The sequence below is a fragment of the Falco rusticolus genome, chromosome 14, assembly GCF_015220075.1.
Source record: "Falco rusticolus isolate bFalRus1 chromosome 14, bFalRus1.pri, whole genome shotgun sequence".
NCBI classification, from domain to species: domain Eukaryota; kingdom Metazoa; phylum Chordata; class Aves; order Falconiformes; family Falconidae; genus Falco; species Falco rusticolus.
In genome coordinates, this window is record NC_051200.1 from 1,462,378 (window position 1) to 1,487,871 (window position 25,494).

General features: G+C 44.6%; 1 protein-coding gene across 4 annotated transcripts in view; it reads right to left on the minus strand.

Moving 5' to 3' along the window:
- Positions 1–24,408, minus strand: part of LOC119157342 (SLAIN motif-containing protein-like) — a 27,075-nt gene extending 2,667 nt beyond the window's left edge. The window contains exons 1-9 of one of the 4 annotated variants that reach the window (XM_037408189.1): positions 24,286–24,408; positions 23,402–23,494; positions 21,119–21,846; positions 10,334–10,470; positions 7,594–7,743; positions 3,514–3,654; positions 1,010–1,327; positions 663–800; positions 209–527 (exon numbers count right to left, since the gene is read on the minus strand). In XM_037408189.1, the coding sequence (XP_037264086.1) occupies positions 209–527; positions 663–800; positions 1,010–1,327; positions 3,514–3,654; positions 7,594–7,743; positions 10,334–10,470; positions 21,119–21,828 (1,913 nt within the window). In that variant the 5' untranslated portion in view covers positions 21,829–21,846; positions 23,402–23,494; positions 24,286–24,408. Of the gene's footprint in view, positions 1–208; positions 528–662; positions 801–1,009; positions 1,328–3,513; positions 3,655–7,593; positions 7,744–10,333; positions 10,471–21,118; positions 21,847–23,223; positions 23,382–23,401; positions 23,495–24,285 lie in introns of those variants that run through there. The other 3 variants (XM_037408190.1, XM_037408192.1, XM_037408191.1) reach the window with 3 other exon arrangements.
- Positions 24,409–25,494: the final 1,086 nt, after the last annotated feature.

Below are 25,494 nucleotides of genomic sequence, written 5' to 3' on the forward strand. Positions count from 1 at the left end.
TGAATCTGCCAGCTAACCACCACCCTTTCTCTAAGCGTTTCCAACCATCACCCTACACCTAAAGTTATAATCGGTAGCTCTGACCCAACTCTGCACCCATGCCACACTTTAAAGTCAGAGATGAACATGAATTCCATAAAAAAGTGTTTCTAACCTGTGAAATAAAGGCAGACATTCAGGTCTGCGAGGCTTGAAGTCTCACACTTACCTCCTGGACGGTGGCGGCGGCTTGTTCTTGGGCACCGAGATCCCTCCCACAGACGTGCGTGCTTTAACGGGTGAATTTTTTGCCACAGTGACCATATTACTGCTTCTGGTAGTGCAGCTGCTACTGGAAGACCCTGTATTAAGCGAAGACGCTGGTGGTTTTCGAACTCCGCTAACAGCACTTGTGTAACTGCCGGCTTTTACGGGCTGCCTGGGTGCCAACAGGGAGGTTGTGCAGGACCCGGCCTTCAGGGGCTGCCGCACCGTCAAGGGAGACTGCCCAGCGCCGGAGGAATACCGGAGCTTGCTGGGAGCCAGACCTAGAAACAGGGAACAAAAGGAAGAATAACCCAGCTGGCAACAGTATTTTAAGAATGCTTCAGCGTACACCCTGCGTCCAGGGGCCTCGCCTGGGTCAGGTGGGTCAGAGAGACCACGGCAGCGCCGGCACGGACCTGCTGACCGCTGCTGAGTTCTCGGGATGCGGCTGCTTGGCACCTGCAGATCCGACTCCAAGCTCCGACTGCTCCTTACAGACTCCAAAGCGCGAAGGCTGGTCCTGGCCAGGTTGGGCATGCTGTGGCGCATCTCCTCTGAAATCAAGAGCAAATTCTCTTTATTTCCTGCTCCTGGTAGCGACAGAGATGTCTAATGGTTTAGACTATCTCTTGAAAAGCATACGCACTTAAAAGGAGACAAGTGTGCAGCTCATTCTTAGCATCCATTAAATAACAGCGCTTTTAAAATGTATACACAAGAATTACTTTTATCGACGCCTATCCAAAGCTCACAACCAGCTGACCTTCGCTGTTGGCGTACTTGAGCCGGTCTTGCATCGGACTTTGCACCGATCTCCTCGGGGGACGGATACGGGAAGTAGATGACCTGCCATAATCGGCACTGGAAGAAGGGGACTGACAGCGGGGCGAACTGAGTGGAGATGGGGAGTATCGGTGAGCGCTACGGTACGAGAGGGAACAATCGTAATCATCCTCATCCTCGAGGCTGTACGTGTCGAACTCCTGGTCGCTGTAGGTACCCCTTCGCAGAGAGTGAAGGGAGGCACTGGAACTGCGACGTGACACGGAAGCAGAGCTGGAGGCACAGTCCTGACGGAGGCCTGGGGATGGAGGGCAACGTGGCTCAAAGTCATCACACTTCAAAATAGAAATTCCACACCCAGTTACAACACAAATTCAGACGCAATGCTTTTACCAACGATTCATTTCACCTTGGAAGGAGAGTCAAGTTAGTAACTCTTTACTGAAGACACAGCTTACAGAATCTCTAAACTGGAACAGCGTCACCCGAATCGGTACTGTTTAATTAGAGCAAAGAGTTAATATTCAAACTGACCTGAATTACTTCTTGTGTCACATACACAAGCAGCTGTGACTGGGGACTACATATTGCCACACAAGCACCGTTAGGTTAACTAGGTGTAGGAGTCAAATTTACAGTAGTTTTTAGTGCAATTAATTATGCACCCACCAGCATTTCAACAGGTTGAAACACAGATTTGAACTTCGTCCCCCACATGAAAAAGAACACCTGCTTTTTATTGACATCTACAGTGCACCTGTCGGGTTTACTTACAAGTCCTCCCCCAAATTAAGCCTTTATTTAAGTCTTCCTGCCTAACAAAATACAAACAACTTCTTATCAAGAACTACTTTAGCAAGCTGGTTCTAGAGACTTCTGAGAAAGGCATCAGTTACAGTTCTGAAAAATCCTCTTCTCGGTGCAAGGATTAAAAACAAGCATGCCCTGCTCTTCTCCCTTCACAGCGCAAATACAAAGAGCTTCCATCATTCCCAGCTTTTCATATTTCACTGGAAACTTTGTAATGTTTCCTTGACATTTTTAAAGAAGTATTCAAAAAGCATAACAAAATACTCAAGTTTAAATCAAGTAACTACTTTTTTCTTTCTATTCACATCAATACAACTTTTCCTGAGCTGCAATAAAAGTGACAGCAAGATCCTATGTCTTTTAGGTCCTATATTCCAATTCCTAGATCACAGTATTTTTTAAATTTATAAGGGCACAGTCCTAAAAGCAAATAGATGTTCTCCAAAAGAAAAACAGAACTTCATTCTCTATTTCCTGTAAATCAAATTAATGATTCATTTGCACAGAAAAACAGATCCAACCACTTTGTTCCACCCTGATCTTCAATTAGGACCTCATCCAAGTCACAGTGAAGTTAACAGCAAGTTCACCCGTGATTTGACAGGGACTTTTTACAAGGGCGTGCAGCGATAGGGCAAAGGGCAACACCTTTATACTGAAAGAGGGTTGATTTAGATAAGATACAAGGCAGAAATTCTTCGCTGTGGGGGTGGTGAGACACTGGCCCAGGCTGCCCAGAGCAGCTGTGGGTGCCCCATCCCCGGCAGTGCCCAAGGCCAGGCTGGATGGGGCTGGGAGCAGCCTGGGCTGGGGGGAGGGGCCCCTGCCCATGGCAGGGGGCTGGAACTAGGTGGTCTTTAAGGTCTCTTCCAACTGCATCAGGGCCCTGAAATCCCCACACACTGGGACACAAACATGTTTTATGCTTGTTAAATTTGCAGAGCTGTCTCTGAGCACTTTACCAGAACAAAAGTTGAATTGTAATTTCAGCTCTTTCAGTTCTAGTACCCTTGAACTCTTGGTTTTTACTCAACACAGCAGTGAAATACTCCTTGCATCTTCTGTGAAATAGCTTATAAAACTCAGCCCTCTAGACAGCTTCCAATACGATTTCAGGCTGCAGTTAGGCATCTGCTCAGAAAAATAAAATTTACAAGCAAAAAAAAAAAAAATAATTGTGCTGGGTTATTTTTTCAGCTGGATGAGTTCCCCAAGCCAATGCACAGCGCAGGCACACAGCTGCCTGTGTTTGCTCAGGTGAGGGGACAGCAGCCAGGCAGGCAACTCCGAGCTGCTGCTGTTTAAACTGCCACTATTATGAAACAGTTACTCATGAAACTTCACCTGTACTGCGGAGAAAATTGGGGCTGGAATATTTTTGAGTATTAAAGGGTGCTTACTATTTAACGAAGTGGGGGGTTGGATAAGAATTTCAAGGCTATCCTCTGCTTTAAGAAGTGTGATCTTGAGAACGTTATACAACCTCTACGTTTAAGTGGCAGTTTGGCTCTAGATTACTAAAGGAAGCCCTGGCAAACCACAAACATTTCAAATGATGTATTAGATTTTTTTGGTTGTTGGGGAAAGGGGGAAGAGAAGAACAGTTGGAATCCATCTCCGTTTCTCTACAATTCTAAAACTGTAACACAAAGAAAGGAGATCACTGTCACGTACTTTCTTCCTGAAGGCGAGCCATAACCTGGACATCAGTCAAGTCCTGCAGTTTATATCCCATAGAGATGGAGTCGTCGGACGTACTCAGCTCACTGTCCACAGACGACTGAGAGCTCAGTGCAGAATGCATGCTCAGATAACCTTCAGGAGGGAAGAGGAGGAAGGAACAGAAAAAGCATTCAGACCACCACATACAGAACAAGAACGAGCAGCAGAGTTTATCCCAGTAATAAAATCAGTGCAGTTGTGAAGGTGAGGCATGGTTGCTAGAAATAATTAAGAAATTAGAAATTGAGAACCTAATGCTCAGTATTTTAACCTGCAGCTTTCAGGAGGCAGAGTGTCTGTGGGGAACAAACTGTGGACTTCTGTCAAGAAGGTGGCAAAGAGACGCTTGGCAATTTTGAGCTTCGAAACATCACTGGTATTATTTCTGCCCATTTTGAGAAAGGGGCAACTACTGATACGAAGCAGCAAAGTTACACAAAGTGCTTGCTAGGGTGTTGGTAAGCAGTCACAGGAGTAAAAGGATCCAAATGGCTTTCAGAGTACAGCATCTCAAAAATCAGACATGCGATCTGCTTATGCAAAGTAGTTTACGCTAGGCTGCCTCCTCCCCGTCCCTGAGGTTCATCCTTCTCCCCCTGCTGTCATCATAAACCAAACCTTCTCCTACAGGGAAGGACATAGCTTGTTCATGCAACAGGTCATAAAAAACAGACTGGAAGGATCTTCCCACCAGGGAAGTTTTTCCGTAAGTCAACCATTAGGAAGATAATTTTCCTTTTGAAGAATAATAGTAAAAATATCATCATAATCGCCACCAATTGCAAACTTTTACATGTTAGCACTTTTTCTTAAGCAAGTCAGTATTTTCCATGGCATAAGAGTACAACTACTTGCTACTGAAATTGGGAGATGAGAACAAGCCATGTAACTTTGGGGTTATACTGGTTCTCGTCCTTCAGATGTGGGAGGCTCATAAGTAGCCCTTACACACAGAAATGTGGCACCACAACTGCCTTCGGTTCTCCTCAGACAGCTCTCCTCTGGGCATCTGGGATGACCGTTTCTGCAGGAAGGCTGAGCATCACTTCGCAGGTAGCTCACCCGTGCCTGCAGACGGCAGGCAGGGGCAGGCAGTGGTAGAATCCTGCTACCATCCATCAGTGTTAATTCTGGCTGGGGGTGGTACCTTTGAGAGCGAGCATACCTTCATCGTTCTGTTCTCATTTTATAACTACCATACTGCTTTGTATATAAAAAAATAATCCAACCAATCACAGCAATAACAACAAAAAAAAATTGCTAGAAAAAAATCTGGAAGCACAGAAGAATTATTGAATGTAAAACCTCTATACAGCACATGCTTATCTATGCCACACGTTACAAAATACCGTAATATGCTCCTCACGTAACTAACCCTTGAACACAGACATGTAGGGCTATATAACTTACGAGCTACTTTAGGAGACAGTACATCATTACTTTAAATCAATTCCAAGGCAAGGCTGCAATTAGTACTATATAGATTTAGATCCACAAAAAAAAAAGTTACAAAACACAATCTGACAGAAGATCGGCTAAAGCTAGTAGATATGCAAAAGCGTAAGAGCACTTAATACCACTTCCAGCTAGAGTAGGCTTAAGAAACACAAATCCTGCCCAAGCAGGGATGCAGGATCATCACTCCATACAAAGCACGCAGGCTGCAGTACACCAGGACCACCAAGGACACAGGTTGGCCTCCCAAAGCATCTACGCAATGTCAGTCACCATTGACTCTCACTTTGGCCCACGCAGTTTTGCCTGCTGCGTTCTAAGAAGTCTTCACAGCAGTGCCCCTACTGAATAATTCTCAACAATGACGTTGGGAATAAAACATTTCGTCTGCTCTCAGCAAAACATCTAAAAACCATTGCTGAGCAACCCTTTCAAACAGTGGTTAATTCCACCATCAGGCAGGAAAACGCAGCAGGTCCCCAGTGTTATTTCTTGAACCAGCTTTGAAGAACAGTAACTGACGACACTGAAAACACATATTGGAAGTCCAGGTGTAAAACAAATTTCTTCCATGGACATTGAGCAAATTGCTTTGTATCAGTCAGCCTTAAATTCCTCCTTCAAAAAGGCATGGTCTTTCCAGTTTCAGGATGCTTACAGACAACAGTGACAGAAGTGTGACTGTAGTGTAAGGAGCACGTCTGTGTGTGTTACACAAATACCCCAGGTTGAGACACCCCAGCATTAAGACTGCACTCTGTATAACATAATCCCATTCCTTTCCTTCTGGTGTCAGGAAAACACACTGTAAGCAGCTGAAATAAAGCCAACATGTAGAGATTGCACCTGCAGGATGTAGTATAATGAATCAGTGCAGGTTTCCTGCTGTAACTGACATCATCTTTAATACCAAAAGCTGTATTTTTAATGCAGCTGTATCCAGAATACAGCTTTGTGAAAAGCAAGGCTCCCAATTCAATTCTGTGTTTTTAGTTTGGTTGTTGCATTTCAAATTGCAGGCCTATTTAAAAACATTCAAGGAGGGGAAGAAAAACAGTCATAGTCTTTCATCAGCAAAAACTGCTGTGGCTCAACTTTGCAAGCTGAACTGATTACGGTTTTTATTATAGAAACCTCAAAATATACCACATCTGGACTTCTTAAAAGGTGGTGGGGTTTTTTTTGTTTAGTTTTTAAGGGAAGTTAATGTTTAACATTTTTCATCTGAACTGTAGGAAAGCTCCATTTTTTCTTAGAAATAAAATTAGATTTGCGTCAATCAAGTTGGCAATGAACTTTAAACTCACGTTAGAGCCTACACAATACACAAGGGTAGAGCCACCAAACATGATGAAGTGAACTATCACATATAATCGTACACAGGCCAAGCCTGTTCTGTACTTGGCTTTTTATTTGGTACCCTTGACAGCTTAAGCAGATTTGCAGAGTCTAGAAAATGCACAGTCACTTTGGTTTTACACATCAGTAACTTGTTTCTGTGCAAAAAGGGGGTTAGACATCTGGATTGCCAGCCAACCTCATATTAAGAACAAGAAATTGATTTAGAGGTTTTTCCCTACAGAATTCAGCTTGCAAAAAAAAAACAGTCCTTTTGTTTGAAAAACAGAGATAAGCGTTAATTTCTATTTACAGCAGAAAACCAGCAGATCTTAAAAGCATACCTGCAGCTGTGAAAACATCCATATGCAACCCTTTTTATTTTTTCTTAAAAAATAAAAAAAAGAAAAGGTTCACTTAACATCAAGTTTCAAGCCAGAAGCTGTTAAAGATGCTCTGTTTTTAAACATGCAAACTGGGATATAGCAATTTCCACCAAAACAAACAAACAAATGAAGACTCCTTGGATAGTAGAGCCAAGAGGCAAAGCATTTGTACTAGGAAACTGAGCATGAAATGCATCAAGGATAAACAAAGCTCCTGGAAGAGCCTACAGGGGCTCCTTAGGCAGCGGTGTAAATGCAAAGGCAGACTTGAGGCTAAGCCGTCAGGAGAAGCTTCATTATCATACTTACAAATACAGGCTTCTAACAAGAATTTTGTGTAAGTTGCCTCTAAGGTAGGAAATCTTACTCCAAACACAATTAAGTCTGGTGGAAAGCTTTTGTAATGCTGTGTTTAGCTGCCCACTAGGCCAATTTAAGGGCTTATCCTGTAGACTGCGCCTTTTATTTTCACAAACTTGAAACAAACGTCACAGCTCAAGTCAGAAAACTGAATCCAAGTAACTGTATAAAGTTAACACCTACATACGATTAAAAGCAGTATTTTCTTTGCCCCAACAGCTGTTTTCTAAGTCACTTGAAATTAGTACCATTTATAAATATGTAAAGTTATAAACACAAAACCATGAAATAACTACAAGACATTTAGAATGCAAGGAGGTTTCCTCCCACGCAACAGATGAAACCTGGGTCAGTAAGTGAGCAGATTGAGAGGAGAAAAACCTCATGGTGGGGACTTGCATCTCTTGAAAACTTGGAATTCCCTGTGTCAATTAGTAATACTCCTTGCATTTTAAACACTACAGGTTTGCAGTGCTCTACTGACATGCCATACCTGAGCTGCCACAGGTTAGTAGTGCTTTGTTAGTCGATTTGAGATGCCCGGGAGAGTTTAGTGCATTGCTACAGGAGCCTGTCTCTGTATTCAAATTATGTGCGCTTGGTGATGCCAATGGACTGCAATACAGGTTTTTCCATCTACTGGCTAGAAGGAAAAATACAGAAAAGCCATAAAGGTTATCAAATTGTTTTTAAAAATGAAGAGCATAAGATAAAGAAAGGCATCAGATCAAACAAGATTAAATATTGTATGTAAGATTTACTTCACATAAGACATCTTGGCAGTGTCACTTGCAAGATGTAGAAAGCAAAGCAGCGCCTGTTCCCTTGCTCACTCTCCCCCTTTAACTTCTTTTGTCACTTCTGAAGAATTCCAAGAATAACCACTGACAAGCTAGGTTTTAAGGAAGCCATACACTTCCCAAAGTTTCAGTGCTGGCCTTCAAAGACTGTTTTTATAAATATCTGTCACCTCTATACCCCATTGTCATTTTAAACTCCTCCATTGAAGTTTATGCATGTGTTATTCTGAATTTTTAATGATGGAATCAAAACAGCATTAAACCACAAAAGCTATGCCTTTAGATTAAAAGGAGAGCAAACACATATACAAAACAACTGTTCCGAAATACTTATCCAGCACACAGACTCGCATACAAGTTAGGGAAACAATCAAAATAAGCCAGGTAGCAAAACCTCGTGCATCCATGCTTACTGAAGCTGGAAATAAGCAGCTACAACACTACGGAAATGTCTCTGTGATCTACATGTATTCAAGGGGCTGCTGAATTGCCCACCAAACCATTACCACTGAGAAAACAGTAGCTCAGAAAATAATAAAGATTCATTACATAAATAGTTTTTTTTATTTCCTACCCAAACATAAGACTATTTTAGTTAAAAAGGAGAGAGAGTACAAATGAAGTCTGAGACATTTCAGACAGAAAGCAAAGAGTTAATCAAATGAATCTTCGTTCAAATTTTTAAGCAAAGGTGGTTTATAAAAGTAAATTGTTTGTTCTCAAACTACACTCAGTTATCTCAGATCAGGAATTTCAAGGCTAAACTCAAAATAACCCTGATTACAAACAGAGCCAAAACACTGTTAGGATGTAAACTTCAAAAAACAAAACAGTGGCCTCTCAGACTTCAAATCAGCAAAGGCAAATTACTGGTCACACTGGAAACAAAATTATTGCATTCACACAGAAGATAAAGCCAGCCAATTTGAAACCCAGGCAGACAACAACTTTTGTACCAAACTGGAGGTTGTATTTTCAGCAGTTAAGAACATCACTGAACTTCAAAACATTAATTCGCTCAGAAACTTCACTTTTTTCAAACACTGCTAACCACAGCTTTTGTGTTCAGATGTGCATGAGTCACACTAGATAGATGAGGCTGCAACATGGTGTTCAGTAATGAGTTTTTAGAATTAAATAATAAAACTAGTCATCCCTCCAGCTGCAGGGTAAATCACAGTTGTCGACATGGGAAAGCTGCATGATCTAGCAAGCTATACAAAATAGAGAAGGATTACTTATTCACTTTCAAAGCCCTCAGTGTCTTGGCTATCAGCAATTCAGTCCATCTTACATACAAATGCGGAGTACATTTTAAAAGACAAAGGCAGGATATCCACCAGACATTCCAGGTGATGTACTACAGGTGTGTACAAACAGAATAACCTTCACGGTTTTGTCATGAAGTAAACTGTGTGCCTATTCTAACAGCCCTTACAGCAGTGAAGGTGAACACGGGATTGATCCTTCTGTGCTCTGAGAAAGGAAAAAAAACCGCAAACCTACGACACCAGGACACTGACTGTGATGGTGATACACGAGTACTGAACAGGATGCTCCACGGTGTTTTTGTTTCAGGCAGGTGAAGTAAGGGATTTTCCCTCAGTGGTTAAATAACACAGCTAAAAGCCACCATACGAAGTGCTTTCAGGGGATGGTAAAACTGGAAGATACACTAGGTTTCCAAGTGACACCACTTCTTCAAGTTACAGATTTTAATGTGTCATTATTTTAAGCTTTGAGCATCAGACAGCTATTTAACCAGGTAATACTAAAGGTAACATATGGCAGGAGTAATCACCATTAGAAACGCTCAACAGCACTAGAACTTCTTACACAGAAAACAGCTGCAATAATAGTTCCATGTGATTCTCTCCCCCACTCCCCAGAAGCGCATTTTTTCCTTTATGTATTTTTACATTACAGGTGTTTAAATACTAAAAAAATGATAAAATAAAATCAAAAGCCTGAAAACACCAAAATGTATTTTAATATTTAGGCTCTGAACATATTAAAAACCCAGAAAGCAAGGTGGTCAGTTTGGCAATTAATTTGAAATGCCTGTATTTGCAGCTTAACATACAGGCAAAAAAAAAAAAAAAAAAAAAAAAAGAAAAATCACAGCTCTGTTTTGTCTATTACTTGCAATCAGCATGATTTTCTAAATGTTTACAGAATGAACTCTTACCTTCACCAGCTGAGGCATTATCGATCAAAATGGAAAGCAGGGGTTTTATACAATTTTATACAATAATAAACGCTGCTGTACAAACACGCCCCCAGAGCAAACATCTGAAGCCTATCTCCGCAGATGCTCTCCACTGCGGCAACCACAAACTTCACATCTCCTTTGCTTTACTGCTCCTCAGTAACGCGGAGTACATGAGTGGAATGAAAAGACACTTGCAGAAGCAATGCTTATAGTTTACGTACCTTGATCAAGTCTGTTTATAAGAGTTCGGCAGGCTGCTTCTGTCTCGGGACTGGGATTATCCAGCACCTGGCGGCACCATTTTAAAGGCGAGTCCGTTTTCTGATCTGTAATAGATTTTCTTGGGGACACATAGAGCCTTTGCAAGGATTGAAAGGAGACAGTAAAAAAAATGCTCATTAACTCAAAGCACACAGCCACTAACGTAGCATTTACCAAAGTATACCTAACGGTAAGCAATAGAAAAGGTATCCAAATTAAAAACAGGATGGAAAAATATAAATTGTATACTATGAGTCAGAAACAAAACTTACTATCACATTAGTAAAATTCACTTAAAGATGGCTTCACAGAGAAGTACGCTGCCACTGCAAGGCCAGGTTCAAGCCTGGGCTGCTGGAATACTACTAAACGTTAAGTCGTTGGTTTATCACCATTACCTGTCACCACTGCCCTTCCCTTCACTCCCCCTCAAAAAACCCATCTCATGACACAGACAGGAGGTGTTGTAACTTGAGATTCAAGGTGATCTACTTTCAGAAGTCTAACTGTTGTATTTTTTTTTTTTTGCTAAAAACCTCACGGCTCTGGATGTTCCCCTGTATTGCACAGCAGGCAACGGCTGGCTGCTATCTCCTAACAGCAGCTCTCCAAGACACTGAATGAATAGCAAGAACTCTATTCACAGATTTCAGGGATAAACCATTTAACTGGAAGATTTAGAAAATTTCAAACAGTTAGGAAGTACGACTGTATGCTACCTTTCCTCCTTTTTTATTGTAATGTTGGGTAAGTTCTCCTGAAGCCTAAGCTTCTGACAGTTCTAATAACCTTAGCACTGTTCTGCGTACACATACAGGATTAGCCCTATGTATAGACAGATATAATCATCTTACAGTGTTGGATTATTTACAACTGATCTTGTTTAAAGCAGCATCTTAACCTTTATTGCATTAAGTAGAAAATGTTTCTGAAGAAAAGTCAAAGGGCGTAGGAGCCAGACTGAAAAGCAACTCCAGTATTTTACTTACATATCCCACATTTCCATTTTTACAGTCAAAAAATCCCAACAAAAAAAGCACCTTACGTTTTAACAGTTTTGCTATTTAGCAACAGACTTAAAACTTTTGTGAGGAAGGGGAAAAAAAAATAATAATCAGTATTGTCTACATACAGAAGTTAAGCAGTTTTTAATTCTTACATGTCACTGAGAAAAGAACACCCTCACACAGAGGGCATCGAGATCTCCATTCATAGCCCAAGGAAGGCAGGAAGAGAAACGTGAAGTGCCATCATTAACAGAACCTGCCTGCAGAGACAATAAATTTCCTGCATATACTAACAGGTACCTTACTTTAACATTAGAGTTCCAGCTAAGTAATCTTCATATGCATGTGCCAATATATATGTACGGTGCTATGAATGCATTGCTACAAAAAGATATTTAATACAGCGTTCTGCTGAAGTCATTCAGGGGCTCATAAACAGCATTCACAGGTAGGAAAGGAAGCTCTGCGATGATGACCTTAGGGACCTGCATCTGTGCAGTTTCTGGAAGAGTCTGTGAGGTGATTACCTCTGAATTCACTAAAAAATCAGAGAGGAGGTTTGTGAAAGCCAGTGGTTTTGATCTTGTGAGCAGGCCTGTGATATTCTTCAGCCTCAGTTTCGAAATACTGAACTTGTCCACAATGTAATTTCTTAAAATTACATGTAGAATTATGAAGAAAACTTCTAGGTCTTTGCAGTTTTTAGATACCGAATGCCTTTCTGGAAGGGAAATGCTTTGAGACTAGATTGGGGGAGATGAATATGCAGGAGCCTGATGGATTCAGCTGCCACCTGCGGACACCAACGCTCGGTCTCTGGGCCACCTTCGCACAGCCAGCACAGCTGCTACCTCTCTGCATCGAGAAAATTCACGTAAACAGGTTCATAATCTCCTGTGAGTTCTTCCATGCACACAATCACACAACTGCTATTTTTCTTCCACTGCCACCCTCCTCTCAAGCAGCAATCCCTTACTCCTTCACCTCGCAAACTGCTCGGAGGTGACAAAGAACTCTCTTGGTCACCAGCAAACTGGCTACAGCCACACTCAATTTGCACTACTCCCAACAGCTGTCCTCACACTGATGGATACATAATATTTCACCTTCATCAGTGCAAAATCCAGTATTTGAGCATAAAATGATCATGAAGATGGCTTTAAGATTTAAAGGAATGTCGACGTGCACTTCAATTGCACCCTGCTCTCTCTTCTAGCAATAAACCGACTCTCCTGCAGCAAGATACATCAAGTCTTTCTGCTCCAGTTACTCATTCCCACACAGACATCTCATATTCAATTCATAACTCCTTTCCACAACAAAACTAATCCAAGTCATCAGCTATTTTAGTAATTATCCCATTAATTTCCGAAAAACACTCATGTTTCAAAGATACAGAAACACACTATGGGACTCTTGGTTGCCAAGTGTCCTACCCATGAAAGTAATGTTTGGCCAAGAAAAAAAAAACATATAAACAACGGGAATATTTAAAATACTGTGGTGGCATCTATTGTCTCTCTAACCAATTACCCTGTCTCCTGGTCAGGATGAGTATGGAAACAATCACTCCACAAGCTGTACTGATGCAAAAGCTGCCCCGGCCTCCCATGCTTGGCAATTTGGGGCTACTGGATTGAGCAGCTCTGTATGCAACAGCTCCCAAAATAACCTTTTCCAGTGAAGCCATCTAATCCCTTTTTTGAATCTGTATCTGCTTTCAGCACCCACAGCACTCTACTGCAATGAGTCCCACCACGCACCAATGCGCAGGGTGAAGAACCACCTCCGCTCCCCTGCTCTGAAATGACCTGACACATCGTCAAATTTACTCTTGATATTGCTGGTTCTTGGAGCATGGGATACAGGTGAAAGGTAACTGTTCTCTACTGCCTCCTGACATGCCACTCATGACTTTACAGATCTTAATAATATTCCCGCCCCTGGCCAAACCCATCTTTTTCAAGGAGCAGAGATTCAGTCTCTTTGGTCACATCTCACACAGAAGCTTTTTCATACCAAGCTTTACACAAAACCACATGCAAATAAAAAAAAAAAAAACACAAACGAAAGTTAATTTGCTATTGACAAAATAAATGCTGAGAAACATGAACACAAATACTCCTGAATCTGCAATTGTTATCTTTTATGAAAGACCCCACAAGCACATCTTGCTGCGTTTCAGCATGGATAAATGAGCATTACAGCCACTCAGATCCAATAAAACAGAGAAAGCAAAGTGCCCTCTCTCCGGATTCATTTTACAGTTCAGACCAAAAAAAGCAATAAAACCATCAAACTAAAAAAGAGGCCAACAGCCTCCTTAGGGCAGGTCACGCTGTTCTTCATGTATTTTAGGTTAAGGGAGACAATCCTGCTCCACTTCAGGAAATAGTTGTCCTGCCCAGCTCCTCCTGTGCTGTTAATCACGTTTCTACGCAGGACGGTGTCAGCTGGAAGGAGATCCCTGTCCAACTGCTCCAACCATTCCCACGCGGAGCTCAGCTCCCGCTTCCCCGGCTGTCCGAGCCCTCTCCAGCCCTGCAGCTAACAAGTCTGCTGGCAAGAGGTGGCCTCATCATTCCACCAAACTCAACTAAGCAAGCACAACTCAATTTTTCAGAGCACCAACAGGCAGCTTATAAAAGTGATGAATTCTGGCTTGGTCTCACAGCAGCAGGTTTACTGTTCTCCTTTTTGAGTAGCTTTGGGGAAGGGTTCGACACACCGCCCAAAACACTGCCACAGCTTCTTCTGGAGCACTCACACCATCAGCCGGTAAACTGAAACCAGCAGTCCCACAAATCGGAGTGAAGATTCTTCCGGACACGCTTTTAGGAACCAAAAGTCACCTTTTGCTAGCGGCTCCCCCCACGCCGCGCTCCCCCGCCAGCCGCCGCGGCACAACTGCCATGGCCGCAGAGGGCAGGCCCACGCGCCGCCGCCGTCCAGCTGAGCCTGAGCAGGCCTCGGCTGAAAGTCTTTCGTGACAAGCTCTGCTCACTGCTCTGTTTAAAAGACAATCAGAATTTTATTTCTGGTGGTTTTTTCCTCTAAGGCTGTTGGATTTGTCAGGTTAATTTAATCCAATAAGCACTGGAAGAAAAGGTACCGGGGCGTACCATTAGGCGCGTGTACGACTGCCAGTTTAGGAGTCAGCCAAAGTCTTTTGGTTTTAACAAACACCCGATTACCGAGAAAGCTTTACTTTGCATTTTGTTCCTGCAACTCAGCAGTTTGGGTGTAAAGCAGGCTCTGTTTAAATGGCAAAAAGTTGTGCTTTGAATGTTTTCTTTTGTCAAATTGCAAATGACAATTAGAAGTTATCTAGATAGGTACAAGGCCTAATACAAAATTCAGAAGGTAAACATTTGGGAATATATTCTCAATTTGATGTACTGGGGTTTTGCTGCATAACTTATTAAATGTGAACGAGATTTCCTTCAGCTTCTGTGAGGAAACCCCTAGATAAAACATCTTTAGTTTCTGCTTACTAGTATATGTGTTTCCCCCCTATGAAGTATTTTATGAACTGCACCTCTGGTAAGAACCAAGTAGTTTGAGTTGTGCAGCAAGCACAAAGTGAGATTTATTTTTTTTCCTTCTATTAGAATGTAGCCACTCAAAAATAAATTTGTGGGATTCTTTCCATTTTATACTGACATATTCCAATGCACTAACAGCAGAGCATCTTCTAGAAAGAGTATTTTTCTTTTGGGGTCAATGTCACAGGAGGACTTATGGCAGTTAATAGCCACTCTTGTTTGATTTTTGAAAATACTGCTTTAAATAAAAAGCCCCAAGAATCTAGAAAATACCATGACAATTTTCCCAACTCACATGCTGTACCGAAAAACAAGCATCTTCACAACCCAGTGACACATCAGATGAGTTGTAAGAGTGCAAGCCAGTACTGCCTGAGAATTTAGGGTCCTAGTCACGCGGAATACGCACTAGTAAATCTATAGATCATAAGAAAATCCAAGCTGCAGAAAGCTCTGTAACTAGTACATCAGTAAATTAAACCGAAAGTAAAACGAACCTCAGTTTTTAAGACATACGCTCGGCTTATTAATCATCTTCCACAGCACGTAGCCCTGGCAGCTACACCAGTACTGGAAATGGCAGACATCACACTCATTTTCAAACCTTTGAGTTATACACACCAATGCAAGGAGAAAGAGTCCTGAGGTAGCTAAATATGTTTAGAACAATTTAGCTTTATAAGATGCACCTCCAGAAAGTGCCAAGAAGGCCACTAAATTCTTCTTAAAGTGTGTACCTCAAACAGATAATGCATTCATTTTCCTCTCCTTTATGTATCAGACTTCAGAGAGTTATGTTCAGATTTATTACTGTGCTTATGTTGCTCTAATCTCAAATCTAGACACTATTTAACATTAAACAGAAATACCAATACTGAAAATATAGTGTTGTGGAAAGCAACAGCGAAACAGTCATGTCTGGGTCTTGAAGGGACAGAAATATAACAGGAAAAAAGACAAAAACCCTGTGGAAAACACTCCACACAAAAAACGTTACAGTATTAGCCCAAGTAGAAGTTTGAGCCTTCATTCCCAAGTAACAGAAATTGGGAAGAGAAAAAAAAAAATTATCCTGCAAAACCCAGAAGGGGCATCACTTCCTCATGTCTCTCTCGTGGCTGATCCTGTTGAACAAAATAGCAAAAATCTAGTCGCTAAGTCACAGAGAAGCTCTAAACATCGCATTAGCTTGATCTCCTGACGCAGCCTGCAGTCTGCGGGATGATCAAAAGGCACCTTGTGGAACAACTTAAGAGCCCCATTATACGTACGCTGCGCAAGGATGCTGTGCAGCGTCGGTAGCAGGCTTGCTGCAGCAAGATAAAAAGGCTTCCCCCGCCACTCTGGCAGTGCCACCGAGCAGGGAGTTACCGTGCCCACACCTCATCCTACAGAAAGAGCCGGGAGCCAATACCTCAAGCACTTCACTAAGAGCTCAGTCATTTCAAGCCTCCACCGTCAAAAGCAATTGAACCTGAAAGGTCATATTTTGCACACAAGCGTCAGAGAAGCAGGTAGATTCTTCCTTTCAGATTACTCCGGCACTGGCAATTACTGGCAACGAAGCCTGCTGATAGCAATGCTATCGTGGAGCTGCACAGACGGGGTTCTGAAGGAGCTCGTCTACCCAGAGATTGTGCACAGCCAGCCAGCCCCTACACGGAGCATTGTCACCGCTAAGGGCAGCTAGCACAAACAGATAACGCGCTATTCAAACAATCTAAGCAGTCAGGAAATGTTTTTGATAAGTCATCTGTACATTATTTAATGCAACAGAGCTGACATCCATTGTTAAAAATATCTTTAGAAGGTTTTCGTAAGATGACCTGCCTAAGAAACCAAGACCTCGCAGATTACTGTTTCCGAGTCATGTAGAGTCTCAACAGCAAGGAAAAACTGCAGGCAAACTGCGACGTGGCCTGCGGAAATGTGTGAATTGATTATATAGAGAGTAGGGAGTTAAAGTTCTCCCCCAAATTAAGAGGCACAAGATGCTGTATTTTTCATGATATTGGTAAAATGGCAGAAGCACATCCTCATTTGGTGGAACTTCTCCATATTTTTTTTTTTCCTATCGCTGATGGTACAAGCAGCTAACAAGGGTGACACCCTGCAGTGATGCTGAATTAAACACCTTAAGACATTAATATAGGTGGCCACTGGACACAGGGCTAAGGCTGAAAACATACACTCCCAGGAAGCTCCTGAACAGTAATTTGACCAAACCATGCTCCTTCTTCCTGCAAAGACTATTTCAAGGGCACCCTCCTTGCTGTGTTGAACCCCTGGATTCAAGCAGGAGGCAACACAACGCTAAGGCGAAGGCAGCACAGCCTGTTTTCCGTTGAAAGACAGGCTTTTGGGAATGAAAACTGTGCAAGGCGTGGATGTAGCAGCAACACAGGGATTCCCCTGAGTGACACAGATTCCTTCTCCTCCTCACCCCACAAGAAACCAGGACCACCTCAGGCTGACTGGTACATTCATGTACGCACCCATCGTATGTTACATTTTCTTCTAAAAGGAACGCAGCAACGTAAAGACAAGGTTCTGTTACATGGATGTGCTTGATTGTTATGGTGTGATTCGTTGTTTCTTTACAAAAAAAAAAAAGCAGAAGAACATACATACAGAAAAGCTTACCTGAAGCCCTGTGTTAAACTGCTGGCAGTTTTGCCACTGGGATCAAGATCTTAAGCAACAGCAGCAGCAATACTGGGGAGACACGTACAAAGGCCTCTTTCCTTCCGTCAAGGAGAAAACCTGAAGTTGTTCAAGGTGAGGCATGGACAGAGAGTTTGGTACTCAGTCCATCAAAGGAGATGGAGGCAAAAATAGTTTAATTCAGTAAAAAAGTACTGAAAAAATGTAAGGCTTTTCACTTCTGCCACTTCTTTCTCTCTCTTTCATCCAATGACACATGAATAAGAACAATTTATAGTTCAGAGGGAGTTGGAATATGAATCGTTTCATCATCACTCCAAGTCAAAATTCTCTCTCCCGAGTCTTAGCAGGAAAAATAACTCATATTTGGCAAAACACCAAACAAGTAGCACGGGAATGCATAACAAAATGATGAACACAAATCACTGCACAAAGAACAATAAACTAAATGCACAGAAAGCCACAACTCTGTTCTCATGCAGGGGGAGTACCTAACAATGACAAACACTAAGGAAGACAGACAAGGTGATGCTAATGCAGGTGGTACCTTCGCCCCCTCTGCACAGGTAACTGCCTTTCTACAAACAGCTCGGGAGCTGATCTGCACAGCACCGGTGCAAGGGGGAGAACTGGTCACCAGCAGTGGGCAAACAGCGCTCACGTTTAAGTTAAGCATCACACTGAACTCGACAGCACAGAAAGCAAACTTTCACTTGACTGGCTCTCAAGGATATTTACGATTTCAAACAGCTACTTGAGAAAGTGACCTAAGAAAGTCAAGGGACAGACACCAAAGCAGGACAGAGTTACAGCTACGGCGTGTGACGCCACACCTCACGTGTCACAGGCGTTCAGGATTTACCGTGTCGCTTTTAAAAACAAAACCTTAGACCACACATATCTTGCCGAAGCCAAGGGAAGTTGCACTGAAACGCTTGCAAGTTTGATCCAAGTAAAGCCAATCATTTCAAAACGGGGCAGAAACAGAGTCCATCTGCACCTGCAGGGAGCAGTAACAAACCCTCCCACCCACTCCTGGTGCTTCCACCCTCCCCGGGCAGTGGGTTCTGCTGTGGCGGCCTCAGCTCAAGTGGCACAAACCCACACGGCAGACTCAGCGGGAGGCTTCACCTGCTAAGGAGTCATGGGGCATAAGCAAATACCACGATAGAAATTACCCTGAAGTTTGGACCTGTTCTTGAAACCAGAATGTCCTGAAGCCCTGACAACCAAAGCCTCTCTTATCGACAGCCTTCTGCTCCCCACCCTGTTTTCAACACTTCCAGACTTTAAAACAATGCAAAGAGCTCTTAGTATGCTCTAAGGTACAAACCATCATCCCCTCTACTAGGTAATATTAAAGAAAACCAAAAGGATATTTGTTTTTCTGGGCTGTTAAAATGTATCAATTCAGCAGTGACAGGAAAAAACAAGGCCACTGTGAATTTCTCAGAAATCACAAAAAAATCCTAAGTATCAAAGTACACATGATCGCTTCCAATATTAGATTGGTTTTTTCCTTATGTGTAACATTAAAAAACAGATTGCAAATGTAACAATATAGTAAGCTATTTGCTTTGACTAATACACCGCTCAACACATTAGATATTACTTCCATCTGGTACTTACATCTACTTAGTTACATCCAGTACAAAATTCCCCCCAATCAGCAAAGCTACCTTATTAAAGCTGATCCTAAATCCATAAGCATTAAGGGGGTTTTGTTGGTTTGTTGTGGTTTTTTTAATACCCCCCCAACTACTTTTTTCTGGTTATTGCTGATAGGAATGCATGAATATCTGCACAGACAGTACACGAGACACATGCTTATGAAGACAATTTTGGATAATACCCTAAATCCTAATATCCTGGCAATAAGCACAGCCATGCACTACTGACTGTACATATATTATTTGTTCCCCACTTTGTGTAGCAGAAGAGCTCTAGAACAAGAAGCCATTGCAAAAGCCACTTCTTGTTTTACCAGGTTTGTTTGACAACAGGAAAATGAAACAGACAGAAGCAATGCAACAATGATCAAAGGTAATTTATGATAATAGTACCTGCACAAGTGCTCCATAATATCACCATTATTTTAAGGTCCTTGGGGTACCTCTTTTTAATATGCTAACCTATTATCAACCAAATTTGACAAGACGACAGAGGTATTAAAACCATGAAGATCCTACAAGTTATACTGAGAGGGGTACCTGGTAAAGAAGAACGAACGTATTAGCCACCAGCTCAGGGAAAGATTAATAAACCGAGCTGCTGGGTGCAGAATCTCTCCTGATTGCATCGGACAGTAGTCACTGCCCGTGTAAATCTCAGACTCTGCCTGGTTTCTTTACCAAGTCAATATAGTTTGAAGAATCTCTCATGTCACAGGTTATATAAACATGAATATAAAACTAGCTGTTTTCATCGACATGGAAATAATGAAGCCTGTCTTCCAAATTCAACTGGTTAAATATATTCCTTTTTTTTTTTTCCTCTTTCCTTCCTTTTTACCCTTTCCCCCCCCCCCTTTATTTTTTTTTTTCAGTGATCAAGTTAGAACCAGTATTTGCTGTTTAAAAAAAAAAGCCTGGGGGGAAAAAAAATCATGTTTTTAATATAACCTTGTATTTAGACTTGAGTTGATGTCATTACATGAGCTCCATTCCATTAACAAAACTTCACCATCACTTCTAACAGCTAATGAATTTTTAGAGTTTAAGATGTGTTTTGTATTCAGCAACCATTCTGCAATGCTGTCTTTGCTACTAGATTAGCTACACAGTTTTGAAACACAATTTGCAGATCCCAGAGGCTACCCTACAAAGTCTTAAAAGTTAAGAACGCTAGGTAAAAATCTCAAATCACAGCTATTGCATGAGCTGGAATTAGCCTCAAACTTTAACTAGCTTTGGAAGGGCAAGGGAAATTAATCTGCTGATTTATAAAACAAGTTCTAAACAAGGCTGCTGGTGAAGTGGAGAGTGCTACCAAGTAAGGTCTGTTAAGGATTACATCATTGATCTGTTTCAGTTCAGTTCCCTAAACAAAAGAAACAGGTTAACTGCAAAGAAACAATATTCAGGAAGTGGCAATGATTTGTCAACTTTAGATACTAGCAAAACCCACAAATTCCAGACGGTTTAAGGTCTCGGTTTGTGTTTTACAAAATGCATATTTAAATACAGTATTTGACAGCTACGCACAAAGTTTTAAACCTCCATCATTCATTCATCTGCACGCATTTTACATAAACAGGGAAAGGAAGTTTTCTGTGCTTGCTACAGCAGCGTCAGGAAGAAAGGGGGAAGACAAGCCTTACGCTGATTTTTTAATAAAATAATGCTCTGGCACAATGGTCTTAAAAATAAGAATAGCTGATAATGAGAAGTGCACTCTTGCTGTTAAAAATCAAAACACTGTACAAAACGAGTTCCTATACTTTATACCCTTAAAAATTATTGCACACTTAAACACAGAAACTCCCAAGCAGCGCAAGCTCCACGTATTACCGAAGGTTTGAAATACATACCAGCTATCTTCTTCTTCAGTGCAATTTTCAAGTTCCAACACCTTCACTTCATCCAGATCTGCATCATTCGAAAGACTTTCTACATCTCCGCATTTTGCATTGGGATGTTGTTCATTTATTGTAACCGAGGAATCAATACCCACAATGACCAAGTTCCCCACACGCTCTGTGCTATTACTTGTATCTGTACGTGAAGAACATCTAACGTTATCGTCTGTCTTCATCTCCACCTTACACACACTGGAAGACAACTCCTCAGCAGCACTGATGAGACTATATTGCATTTGGGCATCTATGTCTTTTTTTAAGCAGTTGCTCTCTCCTTCCTCTTTTCTTATTTTGCTTAATTGGTTGTGCAGATCTGCCATTATTTGCAACTCTTGCTTCTCAGTTATGGCATTGATGCTATTATTAATTTCCATCCCATTAAGACCAGAGCCATGGTTATCCACACCAGTATGGATCTCGCTCTGCATGTTTGTCCCAAGCATGCTCCTGCTACTCTTCGTTCTTGGGTGCTGATTCTCGATCTCCAGCCTCCTCACCAGCTCCCGCAGCTTTCGCACCTCCGCTAGCTCGGGGCCAACCTCCTCGGAGGCCGGCTCTGTGTCAGGGCCCATGGCTGAGCTCTCCGTTGAGTCTCGTCCTAAGTCAGGCTCTAGAGCGTGATCCTGCTGGATGACCGGGGCATTTCCAGGCACTACCATCATCCAGAAAGCACAGTTTCACTGCAAGACACGAAAAACACATAAAAGCTCCACAAAGACACACAGTATTTTAAGCAAACTGGAATTAAACACCAAAAATTCTGACTGTTACAGGCATAAAGTAATTACACTGGGGTACAAGGTGACTAAATTTAATCAAAATCTATTGAAAAAGAACAACTGAAATGAGTATGAAACATTTCCACACACACAAATTACTCATTTTAAACAGCTAGGATGTGCCACTCTTATGGTGCAAATTAGACTGTATAAAAAGAAGCTGATTTAATCAAGCACAATAGTTTAGTTTCCATCTGTTTACAAACAAAATACAGGAGAAAAGCACTGATTGAGCAAAGTCAGGAAACATAATTAGCAAGGTGCTGACGTCAGACAATGACAGCATTAAGAAAATGGTAAAAACATCCTTTGTTTGTTACCAGGTTTATCCTGGAAAAGCAGAAAAAAAACCTTGAAAACATTTCTGTATCAACTTACACCAAAGACTAACAACAAGAACTGCAGTTACTGTGGTACATGAAAATAAACGTGACTAATGTCTTTACTGGCATATTTTCCTGTTACAACTGAAAAGAGAGAGGCACACTCTCTGATGCAAACACAGCGAAAACCAGGAAAATTAAATATGTCACACCATGGATTACAGATTCCAGTAAGTTTTGTAGAATGAAGCCACCTCTCTGCTTTTCTTGTCTTAAGCACTACGACTTGGCAGTGCTGGGTTAGCAGTTGGAATCTATGACCTTAAAGGTTTTTTCCAACCTAAAACGATTCTGTGATTCTATTCGTCCGGTGGTTGTGTTGACCAAGGAAGAGCATGCAGAGCACCATCACTCTGGCAGCTTTAAACAGCACAGACATTCAGGCTTCCCAAAAGCCACATAATAACACTGGTGCATTTAACATACAGTTTTACAGCACTTACAAAATAACAAGCAAACTCTAGTTTTTCCCTACTAGTGATTTACATGAGCTTTCATGTTCAACGCGTGCATTCATTTCTGAATTGACTCTTCATTGAAAAGCCCCTAATATGACATTAATGTTCCACAGAGCAAGTAAGATGGATTCCCCTAAAAAAATTATAAAGCCAATTTTGCAGAAGGAGGGCAAACTGACAGACAGAAGAAGGGAGTTAGATGATGCAGCCAATTCAGAGACTAAAAGATTTGATGCAAGCATTGCAAGTGCATTTGAATCCTGGTTTTTTTGTGGCTGTAGATGTTCTCCCCCCACCCACCCCCTCCTTCACCGTCTGAAAATTTCTCCTGTTTTTAAGGGTTGACGGCCAGCAGGTAGAGGAAACCATGACAACCGGGTGCCACACAAAGTACACAAAGCCAGCAAGATTAGAAATACCCCTCCCCCCAAACGCACCTTAGCATCTCCTCGTTGCTTCGCTACTTGTAACAGCGGTAGCCAAGCACATTTCCTAAAAATTACAGGTTTGGTTTGGTTCTTTTACTTGATGCTTTGGTTTGTTTTGCTCCTCCACATGCAAGATGAAAATTTTAGGCTTACAGCTGAACTAGTACCGAACACAGGCAGCACTTACGAGGAGCAGTAAGCGAACAGAGCTGGCTGCCTCGCGCCTCCACCGCAGCGTTCCAAGCCGTGCCTGCAAGGAGCATTGCTGAAGTCACCTTGGCTTGGGGAAAAGAAATTTTAATTCGTAGTTACCGAGAACCCGTAACCACTGGCGTGCCCCCTCCTTCCGTGCATCCGCACTCCCGCGAAACCAGCCCGCATCCCGGCGGGACGAGCGGGATGCCCGAAGATGCTTCCAAGCCACGGCCGCGCCAGCGGGACGGCCGGCCCGGCTGCCCAGGGACAAGGGGGCCCCGCGGGGGCCAGGGCGACGAGGCCGTCACCGAAACCCCCTCGGCTGAGGGGCAGCGAACGCAACATCCCCCGCGGGGGAAGCCGGGTTGGGGCCGGTCGGGCTTTTCCCACGAGGAGCGAGTGGCAAAGGCACCGGGCGAAGCAGCGGGGGCGCGGGGGGACCGCGAGGCGGCAAAACTTAACGTCACCGTGTAACGGGCGGGGTGGCTGGGGGTGAAACAAGGGCCGGGGGGTGGGGAGGGCAGCCGCGTTTCCAGCCCCCACCGTGCCCGAGACAAGCGGGACCTTCTCAGGGACATCCGGGTGCTCGCGGGCAGGTCAGCAGCCCCCGCACCGCGGCCGCCCCCCGGCCCGGCCCCGCCGCCCGGACAGCGCCCGGGGCCGGTCCCCGCGGGCAGAGCCGGGGCAGCGCGCGGAGCGGCGGCTGCCGGCACCGGGCGCCGCGGGGAGGAGGCAGCGGCCCGTTGGGAGCCCCACGGGCGGGGGATCCTGCGTGAGGCGCGCCCGGGCGGGGACGGAGCCGGAGCCGGAGCCGGGCGGGGGATCGGGCGCGGCCGGGCCACCCCCAGCCCATCCCACCCCTCCCTCACACGGTACCTGCGGCGGCCGCCGGTGGGAGCCCGGTGGGTGGGTAGGGGCTGCCGCCCAGCTCCGCCGCCGCCGCCGCCTTTCTCCGGCCGCCCGGGCACACAGCGGGAGGGAGCCGCCGCCGCGCGCGCGCAGCCGTTGGGGGGGTGGGAGGAGGGGGAGGGGGAGGAGGGGGAGGGGGGCTCTGCGCCTGCGCGGCGGCGGCGGGGCGCGGGGAGGCGAGCGCGGCCCGGCCCGGCCCCCCGCGGCCCCCCGCCCCGCCCGGCCACCCCGGCCCGGCCCCCCCGGCCCGGCCCCCCGCTGCCCCCCGCCCCGCCCGGCCCCCCGGCCCGGCCCCCCCGGCCCGGCCCCCCGCTGCCCCCCGGCCCGGCCCCCCCGGCCCGCGGGGCGGTCAGCCTCGGGCAGAGCGCTGGCGGGCAGGGCCCGGTGGGCGAGGGGGAGGGGTCGCTGTCCCGGCGCACACGGTCAGCCCGGCCCTGCCCGGCGCGCCACCAGCCTGGCGTCTCCTGGGGACGCGCTGCCAACAGGCGACAGTGACGGACATCGTCTTCTTTCACACCCTCCTCCAACATGGGGGGGGGGGGGGGGGGGCGCGACACCCACCCCCCTCCGGCAGCTTCTCGGGGCCGTCCCGGTGGGTTCCCGCGGGCGGCAGAACCCGCTTCGTCCCCCCGGCCCGGCCCGGCGGCTGCACGGTGCCCCGCGCCGCCCGGGCACCCCCGACCCGGGACCGGCACCGCCCGGGGATTCCGTCCGTTCGCGCAGGAGGGGCAGCGGGGGAGGGCAGGGGCAGGCCAGCAATTCCTCAGTCCTGGCCGAAACAACTGAAAGCGCGTTATTTTTTGGAGCAGGCACAGGTTCCTTTGGTAGATGTCTTTGGGGGGGGGTGGAAAAAATCCGCCATTGATCGGTTGGTGACGATGGCCACGCCGTCGGGTTCCCCAGGTCTCCCGGCCCGACCCGGGAAGCCTGGAAGGGGCGGGCAGGACCCCGGCCCCCCGGGATGCCGCCCTGCAGGCCGAGGCTCCCTTTTGGAGCCACTGGAATCGCGTGGAAGATGTCACATCACGTATTTCCCGAGGCCATTTGCTGCCCCCCGCGCCCCCCCCCCCCCCTTTCTCCTTGGCACCGCGTCTTCACTCCCTCATTGCCACACCGGCCAGCACAGCGTTCAGTGACTTCACAGACGGGTCGTGCCCGTAGGCCGCCAAGAAGCCA